This window comes from Ammodytes marinus, assembly GCF_949987685.1.
Source record: "Ammodytes marinus genome assembly, chromosome: 18".
Lineage (NCBI taxonomy): Eukaryota > Metazoa > Chordata > Actinopteri > Uranoscopiformes > Ammodytidae > Ammodytes > Ammodytes marinus.
In genome coordinates, this window is record NC_137222.1 from 5,357,838 (window position 1) to 5,382,309 (window position 24,472).

Here is a 24,472-nt window from a genome sequence, read left to right on the forward strand (position 1 = left end):
TATAAACAAAAACTTGAGAAAACGTATTAGAATAATTTCTAAAAAAAGAGACTAGGGGCCCTTTAAAATCCTTGTTTCTTGTTCAAATACAAAATAAACAGTACATGCATTTTGTTTTGAAGCATCATGCAGTTAGATTAGAAATCCACCATACTATTTTTTTATTGTTTGGATCATAATTTGGTTCTGAAGGGGTTAACAAAACAAACCATTGTTTCAGTGTTGACTTTAATGACAACTATACAAGAGGGCATTGCAATACCTTCAAATCCTATTCCTATAAAAAAAAAAATATTTCATTAATAGTTGACCTTTTACATTGCTTGCTCAGATATAATAATAAAAAAACAAAGGATTTATGAACATTTCTTTTTGCCCTATTCACATAATGTGAGTTTGCTAACACTTGAAAATGAGCTGAGCGTTAAAGGGGTAAGGTTAGTGTGTGACACTGCTGGGAGTGGCTCTGTCTGCCCTCAACATGCGAAAAGAAAAGAATTCTACTCATAGTGCTAACAAAAGGGTAAGATGACACTTGACAGCAATCATTTACTTTGGCTAACAGCCTGTAGTTTGTGTGTGTGTGTGGGGGGTGGGGGGGTGACTCTATGGGTGGGGTTATTCCTTGACACACATCAGAGCACTTGCTTATTATCTACAGATAAAAAGACCATTCAGGTCATTTGGTTCACAATGCCCCTTTGTTGGCCGTATATTGTGGGAGAAAATCAGTCGTATTAAAAGGTGGATGCAGCGCTTCGGGAGTTCTTGTTGTCAAAAAGAGTGAATACTTCATAACAATCCACTACCTGTACCTACTGTGTGTGCAAAAAAAAAACTGTGTTAATACAAAGTCTAGACTCTGTAAACTGGGATGTTGCTAGCTGGTTGCTAGCTATATGGTGTGCCCCTTCGTTTACACACCAGTTTACAAAGCTTAAACTGTGTATTAACACCAGATTTTGTTTCAGCGCATCCACAGTACAGACAGGTAGCGGATTGTTAGGAGTTATTCACCGATTTTGACTACAGCTGAATTTGTAAACACGCATTCCCGTGAATCACTGACTCCACCTTTAAGTACGAGATTTACCTTAAAAATAAGTTGTGTGGCTGTATAACAAAGACTGTTTGCTGTACTGCTTAAAGTTGAACAACAATCAAGAGAAATGCAGTATTTAGGGTTAGGGTTAGTATACGTAGCATAAATGAATACAAATACATAGGGAGGTTAGCTGTGTGGATTGAACCTTGACCGTTTTCTTAGTCAGGCACTAAAAACTCCTGGTGGGGGAGAACCTGTCTACATGTCTCATCTCGCTCTTAAACATTCCTTTACCTCCTTACACTCTGACCCAATTACTCACTGGATGTTGATTCAGAGTAAGAGTAATACCAGAGAAACATAAAGATATATATCAAATTCAAATAAACACTGGACCACTCCGTACCATAAAGTTTCTGGCACTAAAAAAACCACACATTCCAAACATTTCCACAAGGTGGGAAAATAGTCTGGTCTACGTCTCTCTCTCTCTCTCTCTCCATGACCCCATCTAGGCAGGTGACTCACACCACTCAGGAATTTAATCTCTTACGCAATATTACAAAAAGGAGTATCACAGAAACTGCATCCTGTTGGTTTATTGTTTATTTAATGAAACTATATGACGTAACAATACCACCGTCTTCTTTCATTTCAATATAAAAAAAACGTAAAATCAAAACTTTAGCACAGGCAGTTTAAAAACAACAAGATACAACGTGTTGGCTGCAGGAATGTGGCCCACAGCCGGCAGCACATGAATGAATATTAACTAAAAGCTTTGCGTCACTGTTCCATACAAATTGTTGTCAAAGTAAATGTTTTGAGGCGAAGTCAGTGAATTGCTGACTCCACCTTTAACGTGGTCATTTTATTTACAAATGGAAGTTTCGTGTAATGGCTTTCAGTGCTGTGAACTAGTCAGTCGGAAACATTGTGAGCAAAAAAACTTTGTCCAGCAAAGAGGACTAAATGTCAGTCTCTAATAGACCGCCTTTATATATGCATTTAAGAAACAATAAAACACATGTATTCATGCTACACATTTAGAAAATAAAAAAAACGTTCATAATGAGGTCGAATATACATCTTAAAATGGCGCAGCACACAGTCTTCTTCACATTAAAAGTTCATCTTTGGTTATCTGATGCGTTGAGGTTACCTGGTTGTCCATTCTTATTACAAACAAACATAGGCTGCGTTCCAATACCCATACTTCACCGCTATTTGGTATGGTAACAAAAAGATTTAGGATGTCACAATACATGTGATCAGGTGCAGCATGCTTAAAAATACCTGGATGTCCTACAACATCCAGTCGGGATTTTTAGTGTGGAAATCAGCAGCTTTTTGAGGTGATTCTGACCCACAATCCACTGCAGCTGAAGTAACGTCACATCAATTTAGCTTTCGAGTGAAAACAACCAGCAATGCGACAGATATATTTGCAAGAGGCGTGTTCAAGGCGTGACGTTATGATAAATAAATAAGTGAAAATGTGTCCCAATTGTGTGCTTACTTCATTCAAACTACACACTTTCTAAGATCAGTTGCAGGATGTAGAATAGTAAAAAGAAAGAGTATGCAATTTGGAACGCAGCCGCCATTTTTTACTGGGTCTCAAAGCTGTCTATGCAAAGCTGTGTTTTTTCAGTGCACCAGAGCACTGGAACAACGCCTGATATAATCTCAACAAGTCTTTTTCTCTCTCACACTAACAGCTACTGCTATGCGTGTTCCCACTCTCCGATACGTACGACTTGCTCTTTTGGGAATATTTCATGGTACTGAATGAAACCCTCATTCTCTCCACAGTCCTGCTGCTCCGGCATAGCAACGTATTTTTCACGTGATTTCTGAAGTCCTCGGAGACAAAGTAGTAGATAAATGGGTCCAGGCAGCTGTTGAGACTGGCCAAGCACAGTGTGGATATGTAGAAGCCGTAGCCATTGTTCACAACTCCGTCCTTCAGCAGGGAATAATGCAGCACCAGCATTATGTTACTGGGGATGAAACACACTATGAATGTCACCAGGACTAGCACGATCAACACCACGGCCTTTTGACGGTTTTTCGCCGCCGCCGAACTGTCCTCCATGCTGTTTCCAAGGGCCCTTAGCAACAGAATGTACGCCACAATGATGATTATACAAGGGACCAGGAACACAACCATTCCCATTAGAATGAAGTAGAAGTAAGGCAGCTGGACAGAAGGGAACGGGTTGAGGGGGTCTTTGATTATGTTGACGTCATGGCAAGTGGTTATGTTGGGATCCTTGAGCTTGGCGGTGTGGTCGTACAAGTACAAGGGCGTGCTAGTGCTCCAGATGAAAGCCCAGATGGCCACGCACACGCCGATGGCTACTTTGTTGTTCTTGCGTTGCTGGGACAACGGGTGAGCGATGACCCAGTACCTCTGAACGCTGAGGCAGGTGATGAAGAGAATGGAGCCGTACATGTTGACGTAGAAAAAGCCCACCAGGACTTTGCACAGCGGTTCCCCGTAGATCCAGTCGTTGCCGTTGAAGTGGTAGGCGATTTTGAGCGGAGTCCAGACCACGAAAAGCAAGTCGGCTAAAGCTAGGTTGGCCATGTAGATAGATGACGGGTGCTTCTTTTTGGTGCGGAACAGGAAGACGTATATGGCCATTCCGTTGGCGGGGAGACCGATAGCAAACACAATGATGTAGAGGATTGGGATGAAGACGGTGGTAAGGCCACTGCGCAGTGTGTCAGCGGTGTTCTGGTCCACAATAACTCTGTCTGAGTCTTCAGGGTCTGTGATGCCGATAAAGCCACGGCTTTGGCCTGAGAAAAAAAAATAAAAGAAAATAGACTATGTTTAAGAGAGCTGCTGCAACAACTATATAGTTTATTTTGAGGGACATCCACTATGGCAAGAACCATGATCCCGAATATTCAACACAATAGTTACATTGACTATGGCCTCGTCATGCATTTAGTAATTTCTTATTAATTTATTGGAGAAGCTGTCTTTTATATACTTTATCGTAGGAGCAAAAATAGGTCATCAGCTTACAGCATCCTACATTTTTAGAGTAAAAATAATTAAAAGAAGAAACATGAATACATATCATTGTTTCATAATTGTAGGAAATCGAAATTTCGCGATTAAAAAAATTCAATTCATTGCACAGCCCTAGTTTATTTATTTGGATCTCCATTAGTATCAGCATAAACTAGAAGCTATTATCCCTAGGTGGGGTCGTGCAGTTTAGATTGTGATGATACAATTTACACATTAATCACAATACACACACATACATCCAACGTAACAAAAAATTACACCTGACTGAATTAGACAAAGATAAGTGATAACAAAAAAAAGCCTTTGTAACAGACACACTACGAATAATTATTATTGAATACTGAGGTTTATTTAAAAATGTTGCACACATTGCACAGTTGATAAATAAATGGATCCACTATTTACCGTCATAATTTGTTGATAATCAAACCATCATGATAGATATTTTGCTGCTTTTTCTATTTTAGATAAATATCTTGGAATATGGCAGGATAATTATTTGAACGTGTCACTTAGGGTCCTTTAAAAAACATCTTGAAATCATCTCCATATGTAACTCTGGAGAATTTAATCGTTTTCGCCTACATTTCCCGACACTCCTCCTGTGTCTTTGGGAGTTGGCCAGAAACCAAGGTTATAAATGTAAATGTGTATTTTTTTATTCAAAACAAAGTAAGATGACAACGATTTTTATGCACTTTTTTTTTTAAGTTCAATAGACTTAAAGAAATACGAGTAGGCCTATGTATGTAGTAGTTTAGCCAAGCCTACTCTCTAGGGATGAGAGTGGAGTAACAAAACCTTGGCCTTTCGCAACAATAGAAATAGGAAGTTATAGGACCTTACCTGGTCCGGCGTTTGCGGCAGAAATGCAACAGAAAACTACAACCAGCAGCGACAATATCCGAGTGAAATCCATGTCTGCGTGTAAAGACGACGCTTCTAGCAGGAACACTTCTCTCTCTTCTAACAGGAACTCCTTCAACTGCTTCTTTAATGTCGAAAAGCAGCTGTAGCTGTGAGAGGACAAGACACACCCCGAGACTACCTGTGTGCGCTGTCATAATGACGTCATTTAAAACCCGCCTGCACACGAGCTCATGATCTGTTGTATCACCTATCTGATTCCTTGATTATCTAGTGTTCATTTTAAATGTAGGTCTATTTAATAATCCTCATTTCAACTGGCCTACTTTTATTTAAATACTAAGTTGCAATAACTTAAATTATTTACCTTACTTGTGTGTATATTCTGTTTAAATTGTTATTGTATTTGATTTTAGTCTATTCTATGTTCTATGTTTTATTTGAGAACAGTAAGACGGACTGTGCCATACCAACATGTCACTGCACATACCGTATGATCATGTGACAAATCAAGTCATCTGAATCTTGCAATATACATTTTAGAATGTGTCCTGTCATATGCATTAGAGGAATTATATATTTATATCAGGCTTTTTTTTTTAATGGTTTTGGCTCTTTTTTATAAGCCTGTTTTGGAATTTGTTATACTCTGTTTATGGGCTACTACTCTATGTTTTTACTTTGCATTGTGTGTGTGTTGTTGTTACTCTGCATTGTTTTGAATGACTCAATGACATTGCAAATGAGGGTCACTCCCCACTATCTATGGTCACTCCTCAGTGATCTCAAATATAAACATACAAATGTAGCTAAAGGTGCAGTCATCAATTCTGGAGAAGGCTAGTTGTCGAAATCACTTCTTTTTAAAATCAGTGAATATCTCCTCACGATCGGCTGCCTATACGTACTGTTTTTTTCACAGATAAATCCAGTATTAATACACAGCCTAGGCTCTGTAAATGGGCATGTTGCTGGCTACGGTGGGCCCCTTCATTTACCCATTCACAGAGCCTGGGCTATGTGGGAAGACCAGATTTTTTTTCAGGGAACACACAGTCTGGACAGGTAGTGGATTGTGAGGAGATATTAACTGATTTGGACAAAAAGTGATTTGGACAACAAGCGTTCTCCAGGATCACTGAATCCCCCTATAAGTGTTGACTGACTTGCTCACATCAGCATTGCCCAAGGAGCTGAATTGCCATCTTTCCATCGAAACCAGGCCACACTCCCAATACTGGACTTGAACCAGCACCCATCTGGTTCCCAACCCAAACAGATGAGCTTCTGCCACCTTCAAAATAGATGTAAATATGCTTTGAACTATTTTACAATATCATTTTTCCTTTTCCTGACTATATATGGTTGTATGTGGAATAGAAAAAGGGGGCTGGCGTTATTTAGTTTACTGTAAATACTGCATTACAAACATAGTCAGATACTCTAGGTCACCTTTTCGCCCTACACAGGAAGTGTTAAAAGGTTCCAGTTAAGCTAAATATAATGCTGTGGGCCTCTGTGGTTTGGAAGAGGAAACATTGTGCACACAGTTCTGTAGCAGATAATTTGCACATTGACGTTATGATGTTATCTTGTCATGGGCTAGACAATCTCTATTAAAATCCAGCTGATAATTTAGAGTAAATTCCATGATGCTTCTGATTTTTTTTCTTCAATAAATATATATATACAGTATATATATTATTTTCTTGAATAACTATTTAGTTTCTATTTTAAACTAAGAAAGGTAAAAAAAAATGGGTTTCACGGTTTCCTGAAGCCAAGTGACATCTTAGAAATGACCAAAGATATTCAGTCAATTTTATCGCATCAGCAAATTCTCACATTCCAGAAGCTCCAACCTTCAAAATACTGGCATTTTGTATTGAAAAACAAACAAACAATTGAAACATTTAATTACATATATTTTAATGACAAAAAAAAGGTACTTATACAAGTAAAATAACAACTTAAAAGTAGAAAAAATAAAACACATCGAAGATATGGCCCATTGTAGGCCTCAAAGCCTTCTGGCAAAACACTGGCAAATGTTTAATTTAAATAACTAAGTAAATCGCAGGACTAAAAGAAAAATCACATTAAAAACAAACAAACAAAAACAAATAGGGAAATTATTCAAATCCCAATCAAATCAAATACAACTTTTTAATATTTGGTCAAACAGTATAAGTAAAATAAAAGTTGTATTATCAAAAAGGTATAAAAAATAAAATGTATTTACAGAAATATTAATTCAGTACCCTAGTCAGCTTAGAGTGTGCTGGAGGTCTTTATCACAAAGACCTCACAGTGGAATGAATAAAACAAATCCTTTTTATACCTGAGGTTTTATTTGTATTGATCAGTAAAAGCTTAAAAAAGGCACAGTCAGGGATTCTGGAGAATGTTTGTCGTCAAAATCAGTGAATATCTCCGCATGATCCAGCACCTGTCCGTACTGTTTGTGCACTGAAAAAAAAAATCAAGTGTTAATACACAGCGTAGTAGGCTGTGTAAATGGGCATGTTGCTAGCTACTGTGGGCCCGATTTGTAAACATACTATTTGTTTGCACACCAGTTTACAGCGTGTTGGCTGTGTATTAACACCTGTTTCATTTCCACACAATAATATTGTGAGGAGATAATAACTGATTTTGACAAATAGTGATTTTTGACAACAACCGTTCAGAATCACTGACTCAGCCTTTAAAACCTAGCACTGCACTAGCACTCAGTGCTCTGCGTCCCGGACGTGCCGGAGGTGTACGTGGCGGTTTTCTTGGAGTATTTGAGCGCGCTGAAGGAGACCCTCATCCTCTCCACTGTCCGCTGGCTCCTACACAGGAACGTATTCTTAACGTGGTCCCTGAAGTCCTCTGAGATGAAGTAGTAAATGAAAGGGTCGAAACAGCTGTTGAGACTTGCCAAGCACAGCGTGGTGATGTAGAATCCGTACAAGTTGTTGTCCGCTTCTCCCAAGAGTAGAATGTAGTGCACGAGGAGCATTATATTGCTAGGTGTGAAGCATACTAAAAACATAATCAAAACGGTCACGATTAAAACCACTGCCTTCTTCCGCTTCTTGGCGATAGTTGGGTCCGCCGCCATGCTGCTCCTGAGAGCCTTGAGCATGAGCACGTAGGATATGATGCACACCACGGTTGGGACTACAAATCCCAGAATCCCCATTGTCAGGAAGTAGCCCGCCGCGGTTTTCTTCTGACTGGGCTTGGTGACATCATGGCAGGTGCGTATATTGAGGTTTACCACGCGGACCTCCTGATCGTACAAGTATAAGGGGATTGTGATCAGCCACACCACCACCCAAATCGCCACGGAGACGGCAATAGCTGGACGGGTGTCCTTTTGCCTCTGTGACATTGGGTACACCACGGCCCAGTAACGCTGAACGCTTATACACGCAATGAAGGCGATTGAGCAGTACATGTTGCCATAGAAAAAGGCAACTAGCACCTTGCACAAGCCTTCTCCGTAGAGCCAATTATTGCCTTCGAAGTGGTACGCTATTTTCAAGGGCACCCAGATCACGAAAAGGAGGTCTGCCATTGCCAAGTTGGCCATGTATATCGATGAGGGGTGCTTTGTTTTGGTCCGGAATAGGAACACCCATATGGCCATGCCGTTGGTTGGAAGCCCAACAGCAAACACAATTATGTAGATGACCGGAAGGAAGACGGTTGTAAGGCGACTTTTCAGGATGTCTGCGGCATGCTGGCTCACCCACACCCCGTCCTTCGTCTCCGTGCCAGTGAGGCCTCTGCCTTCTGTGTCTGGTGAGGACATGACAAAAACAAAGTGTGAAAAAGCAGAAGTAGGAGCGGTTTATATGCAGCAGGAACATACTTAAAGGTCACATATTATGCTAAATGCACTTTTTAAATGTGTTCTAACATATCCATGGGGCCACGGTGTGCCTAGAGACTGCCAAAATATAAAAAAAAATAACAATCTCTCCTTTTCTCACTCTCCCCCTTTCTGAAACCCCCACCCCTCCCCCCCAATATACTCCAGTCAGAATTCTTGCCGACTATTACGTAATAGTCGGCACAGCCACATCCCCATATTTTCTTTATATGTCCATGCTTCCGACGCATCCCCCCCACATTAGTAACCAGAAATTTCCACCGTGCAGTAGTCTATGATAACCCCACCCCCCATTTCTTATTGGTCCACGGACCCGAGATCCCGTGCCCGAGATCCCATGAAAAATGTTCTGAGGGACAGCCATGTTGCTTTCCCCGCTAAGCGACAAGATGCCCATAGCCTACAGCCTGAATGTTACATACACCAACACAGAATGCTGTTGCTCATACTCCACTAATTTATCTTAACCACAGCTGTCTATGCCTCGTTTTTAATAACACAACGGATAGGAAGCTACTTGTGGGTTTTTGCAAACAGTGAAACTGAAAGAAATGTTTTTATTGGTATTTTTGCCTGACTGGTGTATAGCTATTTAGCTTTGGGACAAGCATTCAGCTTTTGCTCATAAAAACATAATTACCCACACCAGTCTGGAAATGCCTCGTTTTTAACAGGACAAATGATTGTAACTTAATAGTGTGGAAGTCAATTTTGAATATATTTTTTTCACTGATTTGTGTGGTACTTTTAGTTTATTTTATCGTCTGAGTCTTATTTTTAGCATTAGCGCCCATGTAGCTTCTGTTGTAGCACCAAGTTTTGCTCATAACAAGCTGTTTATACTCCCCACAGCAGTCTGAAAATGACTCATTTTCAGAAATCAAACTTTGAAGCTACTGTTTTCACTGGTTTTAATCATGTCAGGTCATGTCAAACTGTTCTCTTAGCTTAGCTCCGGCCCGGAGCCTCCGGGTAAACACTCGCAATCACGACTCACGTAGTGTCTCTCTAGTATCGTGAGAGCACGGCAGAGACGGTGGGAGAGCCCCATGGCCATATAAAGAAAGCCCGGAAGAACGGGTTTTTCAGCAAACATCTAAAAAAATAAGTATTAGGGACTACTTAGACCATATAAAATTGACAGCAAAGTGCATAATATTTTACCTTTAAATATGCCTAAAACCGAAACTCGCATATCAGGTAGAGTTCATTGGGTTAGTTGGATATTTACTTTTAGTGATACAAACTTGAAAAATTAAGTTATAGGCTACAAGTTAAAATGATACCTTAAAAACAAACACACACACACACACACACACACACACACACACACACACACACACACACACACACACACACACACACACACACACACACACACACACACACACACACACACACACACACACACACACACACACACACACACACACACACACACACACACACACACACACACACACACACACACACACACACACACACACACACACACACACACACACACACACACACACACACACACACACACACACACGATATGTATAAACAGACATAAAGCTTGTTGGCCTATTGCAGGTCTCAAAGCCTTATGGCAAAGCACTGGCAATAATTTTAATAAAACAATATCGGGGACTAAAGGAAAAATCACATTTTATTTAAAATCAAATTTAAAAAGTGAATATTTCATCAAACTCTCATATCAGGTCGAGTGAGTAATTCTCATCTGTCAGCACTCTGACCTACATTTCTACTTGTAACTGCCTTTGAGCTTAAGTCATCAATCCACTCAACATAAAACTGCATTAGTAGGCCTAGTGTTGTTGTAAAACTAATTCTGAGAAACACGTATCCTTCCCATACAGTGAATCAAAATCACAACATTTAAACAAATGCTCACTTAGGGCTATTTTCAGCCGTCAGCACCCTGAAATATTTGTTCTACTTCTAACTAGGCTTTTGAGCTCGAGTCACCTGCCTTGTAAACAATCCACTCTACATCAAACTGTATCAGTAGTGATAGGCTATCAAACTAATTCTAAGAAAGGTATAATTTTAATAAAGACTATCATTTAAAGAAACAATTACAGTAGGCCTATGTATTCGCCATATGTAGAGTCCTAAAGAAATAACTGATTGAAACCTATTCTACCTGAGCTGACATTTTTGTCCGCTGCCAAGACAATTAAAAAACCAACAGAGATGGTAAATAGAGCAACCCTTTGTCACCTTCAGTCTTCGCCAGGCACATCTGCACGCAGTACAACAGGAGGGACAGGCGGAGACATCGCGTCCTTAAAGCCATGACTGCAAAGATGGGGGTTTAAAAGTAAAATGCTGTATCAAGTCCGCGAGTGCGTTTTCTGCTCTGATCTTCCTCGTCGGGCTGTCTTCAGGGCCATACCCTTCTAGTAAATACCTGCTTTTGAAACCTACGTGATGTCACCCCGTCACGTGAGCGCGCGCAGTCTACCTGGAACACACCTCTCAGGTTAATGTCGTCGTCGTGCAATATTACTTTTTTGGCAATAGCCTATATATCTTACTAATTATGTGTACAATTGCATCCATTTAAAACACTTAAATTAAATCAAGATGCTGGATGGATATGCCAGTGTTAAAACCCATTTCATTTTTAACAACACATTTGTGTCCAAAGTGGCGCGCGCGCGAGAGAGAGAAGGAAAGAGGAAGATGGCGATTTTTTTAAATCGGCTATGCGTGCCTGTTTGTTTGTTGTTTTTGATTTAACAATACGTTTAGAGTAATTTGGCTTTCAGAACTCAGTGCATACCCTTTGACTGATATCATTGAATGTCACTGTGTACAGGTAGCCTATTATTTGTACTTTTATTAACAAAATATCAGCGCTAAATGCTGTACTGTAGGGGGGAAACTTTGGACAGTGTAGAATAACAGCCCTATATGATACACTAAAGCACTTCACCCCTCCCACCAGCAGAGAGCAGCAATGCACTAACTGTGGAGAAGTGACTGTGTTCTTAGACCAGTGCTGTCGATTCTTGGTTATGTTTGTAATTAACACTATGCTAATGATATTATCCAGAGGTAGAAATGGGATGAAGAAGTCCATAGGTTCTTGTCGATCAAATGTGATGTGCATCACAGGTTTGGTTTAAATTAAATTACATTTTGAGAAACCAACAGAAATAATCCACAACGAACTCTGTATCACTTTACACTTCCTCCTCATCAAATACCATTGGAGTACAATATATATATATATATGTTGAATAGTGAAACATTTGAAATTCGATCTGGTGTACTGATGTCTATTTTAATCAAACAATTATTTCTACATAATTCACTACTTCGATGACTTTATTACAATTTGGCCAACGGCGAACACACCAATTCCAAATGTTAACCTAATATGTCTAGCAGGCTGCAATACTGGTGCAAAATGTTTTACAAAGAATGCACGGCAGAAGTTTGAGTTAATTTCTGATACATTTACAAAATGTTTTTTTCTTTTCTTTTCATTACTTGCTTTCATAATGGGTTCAGCTTTTTACCTGAGGAAGATGAAGATGGCTTTCTGATAAGAAACTCCATCCAGGATGTCGTAGTAGTCCAGGTACGGCTTTAAGATGCAAAGAACAGCAAAAAACTGTTGAAAGATATCCACCGGGGTTGACAGCACTCGTGGTAAATGCACTGGTAGCGGTGGTAACCAAGATATATTCCAGGCAGAATTACCACTGAACTGGTGATAATCAGATTTATCTCCTCTGACATGCCGGAGCAGAGCAGCCAGAGCAGCAGCAGCATTTACAACTTCCTTGGTTTCATTTCTCCCTGAAAAAACAAATAATGCTTTATGTATCGTAACTAAAAAGCAAATAAGGAAGTTTGAAGTGTGTCAACTCAGTGAAGACAGGGGCGGGACTGCCATTACATCAAGGTTCCAAAGGTTAATTTAACCTGGGGCTAAATGCAGTCCAATGCATAGCTCCATGGTACCAACAATGGGGCCTAACCGCCCACAGGTATGGGAGCCTGTTTCTGCAACTGTGGTAAAAGTAATATAATAATATGTTCTTTTGAGTTTGTGTGATGAAATCATACTAACAAAGCATAATAGCATCTTGGATAAAGCCTCTTTTGAGTGTGTGTGGGTGTGTCTTTGTATATATAGTTGAAGAAGGTCCATATTATAAATATACTGCAAGCAAAAAGGGAACATTCTTTCTACAAAACGTTTTACACAGAAACCATGGACAATGCCATCACCGTCCTTGATATTTATGTACACAAACCCATCTCAGAAATATACAGGGAAAATAGCTTTTTTTTTTTACAAACTCATTGACAACATTTTCTTTTACTCTCTTTAGTCGTTTGGCTGACAAAATGTTTCTTCATTGCATCACATAACATTTGTGTTTGGTTTCGAACGCCAGTGAGATTGAGAAACCACCAAAAAACATTTCTTACACAATAAACTCCGTCTGACCTTCCTCTTCATCAAAGACAATTACATAACAGAGTATTTACTATTCCAAAAGGCAGAATTTCAAATCAATTGGGTAATCAACCCGTTATGTACACACACTATCTTTAGAATTTTGGATTTGGGACCGTCTGTGTTTTGTCTCGATAAAAATTTAATTTCTGTTATCCTGAGTTTATACACAATGTACAAATGCAGCTGCAGAGTTCAGTCATTGTTTTTTGGAAATGTGTCACTATAGCTCCAACTCCTTAATTACAGTGTGTATTCCTCATATATAACAGAATCTTTAAAAAAATAAATCATTAACTAAACATATTCAAAATTCAGTGGCTGCACTGTATACAAAACATACCTTCTGAATGTTGATTTTCTTTTTTTAAATGCTACAGAAAAGCAAGTTTGTTTTCATTATGTAATATCAACGGTTGATGTTTCCATTTCTGTAAAATAACTCGGATTTAAAAAAAAATAAAGTAATTTAAACATTAAAAAGAAAAAGGCAGGTGTTCCCGGTAATCCATAGATTACACATTAACAATGAAAAAACAAATGCACAAGAGTGGCATGCCATAGTGTCACCGACAGAATGACGCCATGTTAGTCATTCAGAAGCTCTCAGGAAAACTGATCGGACTGAGACTCTTGTTGTTGCGTTTCATAAAAGCGGAGCTGAGCCCCTTTAATCACATGTAAAGGATTGCATTTTTAGTCTGTTTTTTTTTTCTCTCTCAACGAAATCCTTTGCGTGGCCTCAGGGTCAAACTGAGAAAAGAACCTCTGCAGAGTCCAGTCAGCTTGACTTCTTCTCTTTGGGCCAAAAGGTTTTGTCTTAAAAAAAAAAAAAAGTGCACAGAGCGGTTGAACGTAGCGTCCATCAGATGCTGGCATTATATGTAGTAGTGCAACTTGGTGTCTATCGTCTTGCAGCCTTTGACAGCGAACACTCTCTCAGATTTGGGGAAATAGATCAAATCCTTCGCCAACTGTTCTGCCACGTTCTCGTCCGGCGGATATCCCCTGGCTTTCATCTCGGCCATGACACACTGGACCACGTGTCGGTATTCCAGAGGCAGAAACGGGACGAAGAAGTCCACCAGGTTCTTGTCGATCAAACTCGTATGCCACAAGCCACCTGTATGAAGCATATTCAAACTTTAGTTAACAATTTAGTTTTTACATTTTCCTCGAGATTGAAAGATGTTTCTGGTGGATTATCAAAACTGAGGCCAAAGTGATAATGACTTCACAGTATACACAGGGTTCCTACAGCTTTAGGCGACTAGGAATACAATTAAAAAGACCAATTTTACACTTACCAAAACTGTAGAAAAAGATAACTCTAGATATTGCATTCATCATGATCCAGTGAAATTATTTTATCATATTATTTCATTCATTTATTCCAGGTCTAACACAACTAAAAAGCCCACAATAATAACGACTCACAATAAATAATAAAACATGAAGGCCCTTCTTAAGATTAATTAATTCAATAACTTTAAAGATCTGTAGGAACCCTGAAACAGCAATACAGAGAAGTGTCCGTTTAATTTATACTCACTTTTCTTGTTGTTGAACACTGAAAGAGAGAGTACAGTTTCCATGTCCTTGAGCTCAATCTCTTCTCGATCTCGTCCTTCTTTCCAGAACTCCAAAGCTGTCTCTATGATGCTCTCTCCTCCAGCATTGCTAGGAGGAAGAACAGAGATAGGAAACATTTGTCTGATTGTACATGCAAAAAGAGCTCTGGTACTGATGTGTATCATAAACACAGAATTATTTCTTCATATTTGAGTGGTTGCTATTCGTGTGGGCCTATAAACATACAAGTGATACCTTTCCATTTAATGTGAAAGCTTACGACCGGTTACACTGGTGGGAAGAGCTTTCAGCTTTTTACCTGAGGAAGATGAAGATGGCTTTCCGATAAGAAACTCCATCCAGTTTGTCGTAGTAGTCCAGGTACGGCTTTATGCTGTCTATCAAGCCGGGATGCATCTTGTCCATCTCATCAAAGATGAACATGGATTGGCCACAGTTAGTGACATTGCCTCTGATCCACTGCTGCAACTGAGACTGAGGAGAAACAGTGGAAACAGAACAAATGCAACCTGTAAAAAGTAGGGATGTCCTCGACTAAGAATTTACAAAGTAGAGCCTGATTGGTCGAATCTTGCCTTCAGTCGATAGAAGTCAATAGAAGGATCCTTGTTTCATAATCACATATGCATTCTGTGAGATTGGCAGTCAAATCGGGCTCTTTCCACTGAATCGTCATAAAGTCGACTACTCTGGGTCACCCCTAGTAAAAGTAATTGGATACTACAGTACTTATTGTTCATCATACCTTGTAAGTTTCAATTTGACTGGCATGTTGGAAGTGATGCGTAGCAGTGAAGATGTGAACAAAGTTGCTGTCCATTCCCTCCTTGTATACATGTTCAGCAATCAGCTGACTGACAAAGTTCTTCCCCGTGCCGGTCCATCCGTGCAGAGAGAGCACCAGCGGTTTCTTTGGGTTGTCATTGCTCATGAATCCAGCCACAGATTTCAGGATGATGCGTGATGCAATGTGCTGTCCAAACAGTTTATCTTCCAGGTCAACCCTTAGACCTAGAGAGTACAAAGCAGCAAGGCAAAGGCATCAGTTTAAAAAGTAAAATACAAAATTGCATTTACATTATGGCCATATGACATTCAAATCAAAAAAGTTCAGTGTTTTTTATTTTGCGATTAAAGACATGTTGACCTTTCGCCGCTCCCTTTCGCTGATCAATACAGGTTTACCTAATCTAATCCTGAGGCAATAAAAAAAGTCAGAGCACCAGAGGGTAAGTCCTCCTAGGTCATATATTGTAAGCATGTCAGCCAAATAGGCCAGTGGTAGTGTGTAGAGAGACTGAAGGTTCAGGTTGTATATTTAATAACAATTATTTTTTAATATTTCATAACAAAACACAAAACTTTTCTTTAAATTCAAAAGAGATTTTCTAAATTAGATTTATATTTAGATTAACTCATTAAATGCATTTTACTACTTTAAGGATCTGTAGATAAATTTGATCTGAAATAATCGGCCAGTTAATGGATGAGTCAATCGACAGATACATCTGCATCTATTGATCATGTTCCATGCTTTAAGTGACAGTAACGAATATATCTATCTCGACTGAAACGCTTGCCTGAAGCGGAAACCCGTTGTTTACAGTTAGAAATTTTTCAGAGCAACTAACTCTTTCAGTTATGTTTCAGTGTTGACGTTATATGAAAAAATAACAACCGAAGCGAGTCTTGCACTTTCTTTGCGGTCTAGACTGAATTAGTGTTATGCTTTAGCTGATTGTAGCGTTAAAACAATGGGAATATAAGAGCTCACCGGTTGTATTGAAGCCTATCCATTTTGGATCGCACGTTTCGTGTAAATAATTGTAGATTGTCCTCCCCAGTGTGGCACCGAGACCTAGAACCACTGTGGTCGTGATCGGATCAAAAGCGTCCACCTGCAGCACACTGGCTGTATAAATAACTTGCAGCAACAAATATAAATTTGACGCTTTCATCGTAACAACCTATTTATTTCTGACATCAATCGATTTTATGTTGTAAAACAACCATTACAGCTCTGTTACCCCGCGCAAACACTAACAAGCTAACCAAGTAGCTCCTTCTACAACGGGGAACTTCCGTATACGTCATAAGCACGAGACAAAACAGCTCTGAGCTCTGTTCAAAACAACACGCGAAATGTTTGCCAAGTTTAAAAAGGGTGCAAAATGGTTAAATTCAAAGACCTACGGTTAGCAACAGTTACGTTAAGACGATGTGGGTTCTTGTATGGCTTACTTACGATGTAACAGGCGGCTAACGTTGAACCAATCGTTGATATTAGCTGATTTACAGCTGTTAACTCTGACACAAATAGTCTAATCCGGTGGCTAACGTATTAGCCCGGGTTCCCTGGTGTTACCTACCTGTTTTGTTGAAGGCAATCCACTCTGGTCGACAGCACTCGTGGAAGTAGTAAAATATGTTCTGGTAGGTCGCTAAGAACCCGGTCAGAGCCGCGGCCATACCCACCGCTATGCTGGTGCTGATGGGCTCTATCGCCTCTGTCATGCCGAGGCAGAGCAGCAAACACAGCAGCAGCAGCACGTACAGCTTCCGCGGTTTCATTTCTCCTTCCCAAAAATGTCACCGCTTCATGTAACCAAACTTAACAACAAACAAAGAAGTTCGACGTGTGGGTGAGCGCTTCGCTGGCGGACCGAGCCCACTCAGTGGAGACAGTTGGTAGTGGAGGTGCTGCTGTGGTTACCAGGCATGTACGCGCGGCGCTGCAATGACGTCAGAGTCCAAAGGTGAAGTACACCTGGGGCTTTAGTAATATTTATATATAACACTATATTCAAGTCCCACCATGGGGCCCTGGTATGGAAGAAGCTACGGAAGCCTATTTTCACCACTGTTATTTAAAAAAACAAATATATAATGGAAGTTGTGTTGTGAACCTTTCTAATCAATCAATTAATCGATAACTTTTATTTTCACTCGAAAAACACTGAGGTTTCCCTCATATACAGTGACGACGAGCATGCACAATACACACAATTACAATGATAACATATAATGAACAGAGAAAACAGAAATAAAATAGGATACAAATTAATATATATTAATTTAAATAAAGTATGTAAAATACAAAAAAAGAGCAAGATGATAAGATAAGATGACATACTGAATGAACAATGAATTCAGCTAAACAGTTACAGTCATCAGTAATGAATATGATATGATAATGCATTAGTATCTCAAAATAAAGAGAAACTTAAATGTTTTGGAGACTGCCTCTTCTTTTGATATACACAACTTAGTCATTGGTTTTAGATATTAAGTCAGTATTCTTAAAAATCGAATCAATATTTTGAGATAAGTCATTTTTATGATTAAGTACGTCATTATTTTAAGGAAGGCCTAAAGTCATTCTTAATTTCAGTGTGAGGAAAATAGACGTCGAAAGGATGCTGGCATGTGAAGTAGTCCAACTTGCTTTATGTCTTGCACTTGCCACAGCCTTTGACAGAGAACACTCTCAGATTTTGGGAAATATCCTTAATCGCTGGCAAAGTGTTCTGCCACGTCCTTGTCCTGCAGAAGTTCTCTGGCTTTCATCTTGGCCATGACAAAGGGGACTGGGGGAAATACTGTGTGTCAGTACTATATATATATAAAAATAATATTAAACTATATATATATAAAAAATAATATTAAATGAAATATGAAGGTTTTATAGTTTTCATAATACATCATCAAACCTGCCTGTAGAGGGCAGTTGCACACTACAAATGGAGGTTTCTATATGTTTTAAATTGGAATTTTATCAAAATTATATTTCATTCATTCAGCTTTATTTCTAATCCTGATCTTCATTGTGTTATAGTATAATATAATATAGTTTACATTTTAGAAGTCCTGCACTATTGTCATACAATGCCATTTTGATCAAAAATGGATATCTACTGCTTAGTGACAGTCATATACTCTATGCCTATGATCATACCTTCAAAAGACAGGGATGTTTAAGGACATGCAAAGTAATGCAATAATGAGCTCATTTAACATCACAAGTTACATGAGTCTCAAGGTCATTTTTGCAGTTTATTGACTATTGTTTGGATACGCACATATAGGCTAATGTAAGATACGTCAATAAACAGTCCCAGTGGTGAAATAAGACTTGACACATGAATAAATACGTTTTTTGGCTAAAATGCTTGTGCTTAATGCCTCTTTAACCCAATATTCATTATAGGCCTACAGAGTGATGGGGTGCTTAGAAAGAGCTTCAGAGAATGTACACACATTTAATAAGTTGTGCATACATGTCAGAGGTTTGAAATCCTCCAGGAGCAAAGGGGAACACTGTATTGTAGCTTTGACACTTCTAATTCAGCACTGGCCAAGAAGTTCTCTCCTTGACCTGGTTTAAATTTGGGGAAAGGGGTTTGTCCTTTTAGAGAGCTCGGGCTGGGGTCAGGAACTGCTGCGGCAGTGACCCTTAAAAGCCCATTGAGACAATGTATTCGTTTTAAGGCCTTAACTACCATACTTTTGACAGGACTTGTTGAAGTTATTTTGACAATATGAGGTAAGGCCATGGACATATAAAGGTAAGGCACTCTTTTTGCTTTGTGTCACAAGGTCATCCTGCTTCTGGGAACCAATACATGGTACGTTTTTCGCTCTTTGGATGAGGCTTGTCTATTACAGAAAAGTGTAGTCTATAGATACCAAATGTTTACACCTCTTTAAAGTCTTATAGCCTGAGGCTCACCAACAGATTTCAGTGCACTTTGAGACCAGGCTGAGGAAAGTGACACAGTGTAATCAAATACAAGTTGCAAGCTCATGTTGCATGTAATGTTGATATGTAGTAAATGCATAGACAAAACAAAAGCTGTATTGATAAAGTGGCAATAAAGCTTTCTCATTATTTTAACCCTGTTAAAAAGTTTTTTTTCCTGGGAACTTTTCCTCAGTCGAGCTTAGGGTTTAAGTGCAGAGGATGTCATATTGTGTAGGGACTATGAAGCCCACTGGTTATATAATTCTTTATTTCAGACCCAGGGGGATCCATATCAACAAATGGCTATTTGTGATATTGGGCTTATAAATAAAAACTGATTTGAATTAAAAACTGAAACTGAGCCTTTTTGTGGAAAATCAGAAAATACTATAAAATGACAAAAAAAAAAACAGGCTGTGAAAAGAGCTAATATTGTAAAGGTGCCATCCCTGATTTCTAGTAAACAAAGTAGGGGAAGCAAAGAGCAGCAATACATTCAAATCAGGCTCCGTGGCACTAAACTTTAAAGACTCATTTATGCTCTACGTTAGATACTCATACAGATACGGAAGGAGCCTTCTGTCCGTAGTCTGCGTACATTTCGTCCGTATTTCTGCACGTATCCTGCAAGCTTGCGGATACGAACCAAACCGAAATGACATATATATCTATGATGTTACATGGCCTGGGCACAGGGTCAGACCATTACAACAGAGCAGAATAGTCAGGGTCCGGGATCAGACAGGCATTGAATGTCAGCTAGACGGCAGGCTGACGGCAGTAGCAGGGAGATGGAGGTTTGTGCGAGAATAGTTTGTTCGACATGTCGTGATATTAATGTCCTCACAGACCCCCCCTGTCTACAATACAGCCTCCAGTTTAGCTTCTTTCATCGCTATGGCGATGTTGCTATCGCCAAAACGGTTTATTCCAGCTTACTCTTGTCCAGCCTGTCATCAAGGCGACATGTCCTGCCTGGTTAGACAGGGTCTGATGGTTTCCCTTATTATGTTCCAGGATCGGGGCTCTTCCTGGAGTTCCTGAGTCAACATGATTAGAAACACTGGCAGTGGAGATGCCGCAGCTTTGCCCGGATACTGTTCGCCCACTGATCGAATCCTTTCTTAAAAGGATAACAAGTGAACAGTGGAGACTGTTAGGGTTAGGCACCTGTGATGATGCCACAAAAGTGATGTTGGCCGACCTGCTGTTGGACATAATAACAGCAGTGTCCAAAGCATTGTTTATGGCTCTTAAGGGCAGGGAACTGATGGTGTCTGAGGAGGTTGTGCTGTCCAGTCTGGGCAACAAACTCCCTCAGATCTTCGCACAGGTTCTGCACATTAGGGAGGAAGTATTGTCAGCTCAAAACGTATGACACACCTTTTTGTTAAAGAGGTGAAAGAAAGTAACACGAAAGTTAACTCTGCCATCTTCAGCAGTGTGTGCAGTGGGGAGCCTGTGATGAATGAATGGATCACTACCCCCCACAGAATTAACTCTATGGTCTACCATGCCTGCAAAATGTTAAAGGCATTCACGGCCAAGATGAACCTTTTCTGCTCATCCCAACCAAGTATACAGGGATCGAGTAAGGACACCAGATGGTCAGCATTGGAGAAGTAAGGCTGGAACTCATGGAGTCGGCAGACTATGGACAAGGTCTCATCAGAGGACAATTTTAGGTAGGTAGGTGAAATGCTATAACCTCTTTTGGACGGAGTGTCGGAAAACAACTGTGAGCTGCTGCTAACGGAAACCTCTACAAAGATAGAACCCTACCGATTTAAATTCCAATCATCAGCGCAAACAGCCCTTGAAGGGAGTAAGAGGTAAGATCAGGACCCTTTTTACAAAACGCTTTGCCAAAGCGTCAATACTTTGCATTGTGGCACAATTTAAGTCAAAATTCAATCTTGAGTCCATTGTTGAATGCAGGAGGTCAATGCAGTCACTAATAGCAAGTGTTGACTCTGATTCTGAAAGAGGATAGTGACAATTCCAGGGTGGGAATGAGGTTTGTGTGTTTCAGAGGTTCAGCAATATCTCCAACGATAATGTGCTGTTGTTCAAACAAGAACTCGGTGATCTTCTGTACAACCACATCACAGATGGAATAGTTCCTAATATCACCCCAGGACCAATTCAAATCAGTCCAACTTGCAGCACAGGGTCTTCTCCTCCAACACATCATGCAAACATGTACTTTGACATAAGGAACGAAGTGTGGTGTTTCCTAGGACTGATGGGCAGGTGGGTGAACACCCAGTAAAAGGGTGACACTGGCTTTGATGGTTGATGAGCCACTGATAGTAACACAGGAACCAGAGGTCGTTGCTTTGATGGACGCTGAGCCACTGGTACAATTACCAGAGAGTGACGCTCTAAGGCATTTATTTAATTCTTACTCATAGTACCATTAGTTTACACTTTTTCTAGTCCATTTACAAATTATTTAACAATTCAAAAAGGACTTGATATTTCGACAGGCTATCACTCGACACGTTGAAGAAGGTCATTTGAAAGAAAACATGGCGTTGGTTCCATAAAATCTATATTAAAGATGGACATAGCTAGCATGACGACACAGCAAGCCGTATGTGTAAATAATAATAATAATACAAAATAATAATAAGATAGGTGACATTTGGGAAGGAAACATGCTGATCTAGCTAAGGAACTACTTGGCTAAGAGCTAGGGTAACAGACAAACTCGCGGAGCTCAACATCCGGCCCGGGACCAGATTATAACGCCTAACTGGATAAACAAACACATTTGTAAAGTTTTAATAATTGTTTATCAGTGAAGATACAGATGAAACGTAAATTTAAATCGGTTTGGTTTGTCAAATAAATAGTATAGTTCAGCAGATAAAATACCTGATTACCCAGAACCAAAATGGTATGTATTATCAATTAGATATGAACCATACACAAAGGTACAAAAAATTATAATAAACACTGTGAACACAACAATCCTGACTTACATAACATTTTGCCACACAGCCAGACCAAACTTCAGCTCTACATCAAATTAGACTAAGCTATATCCAAAGTTAATTCTTGTTCATGTTGTTTGTAATCAGTATTAGTTGTGTTTTAATCTGTGTTTTTTGTTTGTTTTTTCCTAATAAACACACTAGTTTGTACAATAGTAGGTTTGTGTGCTAACTTCATTATTACTTCAACAGATTTCTCTCAAACAACTTTGAATTGTAGATAACTTTAATTATAAATGCCAACTAATTAAAATATCAGGTTTTAATTGAGCTCGGGTCCATAAATATAGTTAAGGGGACAACTATAATTAGCTAACTTCATCATGTAGTTAACGGAGCCTGTACATGTTTGGGGTGCTTCCATGGCGGTGTGGACACGGCGTTTCTATGGGTTGAAGAGCCTGTCCTGAAACTAGGCAACAAGCTCATTCCGTTATATGCACGTCTTTCTTAACAGTGATTTTGCTTTGTTTTTCCGGTCCTTTCCTTTTCGGTGAAGGACCGGAAAAACAAAAACTGTCTTACATCAATGTCTTGGAAGGAGGGCAATTTAAGATTTTTTTGTACTGTTGCAATATGGTCATATGTTTTTATTACACGTTACACCATTATGAATTAAAAAACAAATCTTTGCATATTCCTTAAACCTGGAATTTTAAATAAATTGCTAAAAATAAATATTGAAAATTAGATGAATACATTTTGTACAATCATTGCAAGGAGAGTTGGTATTTATTGAGCATATTAATTAACGTGATTATTAGGTCACTAAGAAGTAGTTGCTGTTTGTTGGTGCGGGCCGGGGGCATAGACCACGCGGAATTTACTCAACGGTGTTCCTGTGATCTCTATAATGCCTTTGATCTCTGCATGGTTCTAGAATGATTTATTATAAATACTTCTGATTTCCTTTGCTAACCAGTTCTGACCCGACAGAGGAGCTGCTGCAGATTTGTGGAACGTGTTCGACGACCAGGTTGACAGATTACAGTGTTCACAGGCACATACAACACTGACACACATAGCATTTATGGAAGAGCTCGCTACTAGACTGTGTGGAAAGCCACTCAATCTTGGTGTTCGACCGCTGATCCAAACCTTTTTTGAAAGGATTACAGTGGAACAGTGGACACTGTTAAAATCAGGTATTCCTGAGGATGCCACTAAAATCATGTTGGCAGACCTGCTGTTAGACATAATAGCAGCAGTGTCAAAGGCATTGGTGATCGCTCTCGGGCATAAAAGCGTGTTTGAAGAGTGTGTGCTGTCCAATCTGGGCAACACAATCCCTCAGTGTTTCGCAGAGGTTCTCGACATAACGGACCAGGTCGTGAGTGAGTGTCAGCTCACGTACCTAATAGGTAAGGAGATAGCAGAGAGTGTAAAATCTGCCCTCTCCAGCAGTTTGGACAGGGCAAAATGGTACAGGCATTCGGAGGCAAGATGAAGGTTCTGTGCTCACCTCAACCACAAAGATTAGTACGTTGGAAGAAACGGATGTGGTAGTCACTGATGACGGCCGTCAGTCATCAGTCGGAACAGTTAAAGCCCAGACCCACGAGAAAGCCTCATCACAGGACAGCTTGGTGACAACTAAAGCTGTCCAAGAGATGATTAGGAAGGAGGTCAAAAGCAAATTCAACCTTGACCCCAAAGTTAAAAGCAGGAAGTCAATGGAGTTGCTTAAAGCTAGTGTAAACTCTCTGCTTTTGACAGAGGATGGTGAAAAAGGCTGGTATTCACCAGAACCAATCAGAAAAAGGGCAATTAGCAGGAATGTGTTGGTTCCTCTGTCACATGCCGACA

At 39.7% G+C, this 24,472-nt stretch overlaps 3 protein-coding genes across 4 annotated transcripts; all 3 read right to left on the bottom strand.

Moving 5' to 3' along the window:
* Positions 1–2,704: 2,704 nt before the first annotated feature.
* On the bottom strand, positions 2,705–5,252 carry f2rl1.2 (coagulation factor II (thrombin) receptor-like 1, tandem duplicate 2). Its single transcript, XM_080046819.1, has 2 exons — positions 4,941–5,252; positions 2,705–3,853 (listed from the first exon to the last, which is right to left on the bottom strand). Exons 1-2 carry the CDS (start codon positions 5,011–5,013, stop codon positions 2,760–2,762), a joined length of 1,167 nt encoding a protein of 388 aa, XP_079902945.1. The 5' UTR covers positions 5,014–5,252; the 3' UTR covers positions 2,705–2,759.
* Positions 5,253–6,878: 1,626 nt separating this feature from the next.
* LOC307265198 (proteinase-activated receptor 2-like) lies at positions 6,879–11,239 on the bottom strand. Its single transcript, XM_080046820.1, has 2 exons — positions 11,077–11,239; positions 6,879–8,753 (listed from the first exon to the last, which is right to left on the bottom strand). The coding sequence occupies exons 1-2, from the start codon at positions 11,150–11,152 to the stop codon at positions 7,687–7,689; spliced, it is 1,143 nt and encodes a 380-aa protein (XP_079902946.1). The 5' UTR covers positions 11,153–11,239; the 3' UTR covers positions 6,879–7,686.
* Positions 11,240–12,762: 1,523 nt separating this feature from the next.
* tor1 (torsin family 1) lies at positions 12,763–17,638 on the bottom strand. 2 transcript variants are annotated; one of them, XM_080046512.1, is made up of 5 exons: positions 17,296–17,638; positions 15,672–15,937; positions 15,225–15,400; positions 14,886–15,013; positions 12,763–14,456 (listed from the first exon to the last, which is right to left on the bottom strand). In XM_080046512.1, the coding sequence occupies exons 1-5, from the start codon at positions 17,495–17,497 to the stop codon at positions 14,212–14,214; spliced, it is 1,017 nt and encodes a 338-aa protein (XP_079902638.1). In that variant the 5' UTR covers positions 17,498–17,638; the 3' UTR covers positions 12,763–14,211. The 2 variants fall into 2 exon arrangements, with proteins under 2 accessions (XP_079902638.1, XP_079902639.1); XM_080046513.1 differs by lacking the exon at positions 17,296–17,638 and adding an exon at positions 16,701–16,993.
* Between the last annotated feature and the right edge of the window lie 6,834 nt (positions 17,639–24,472).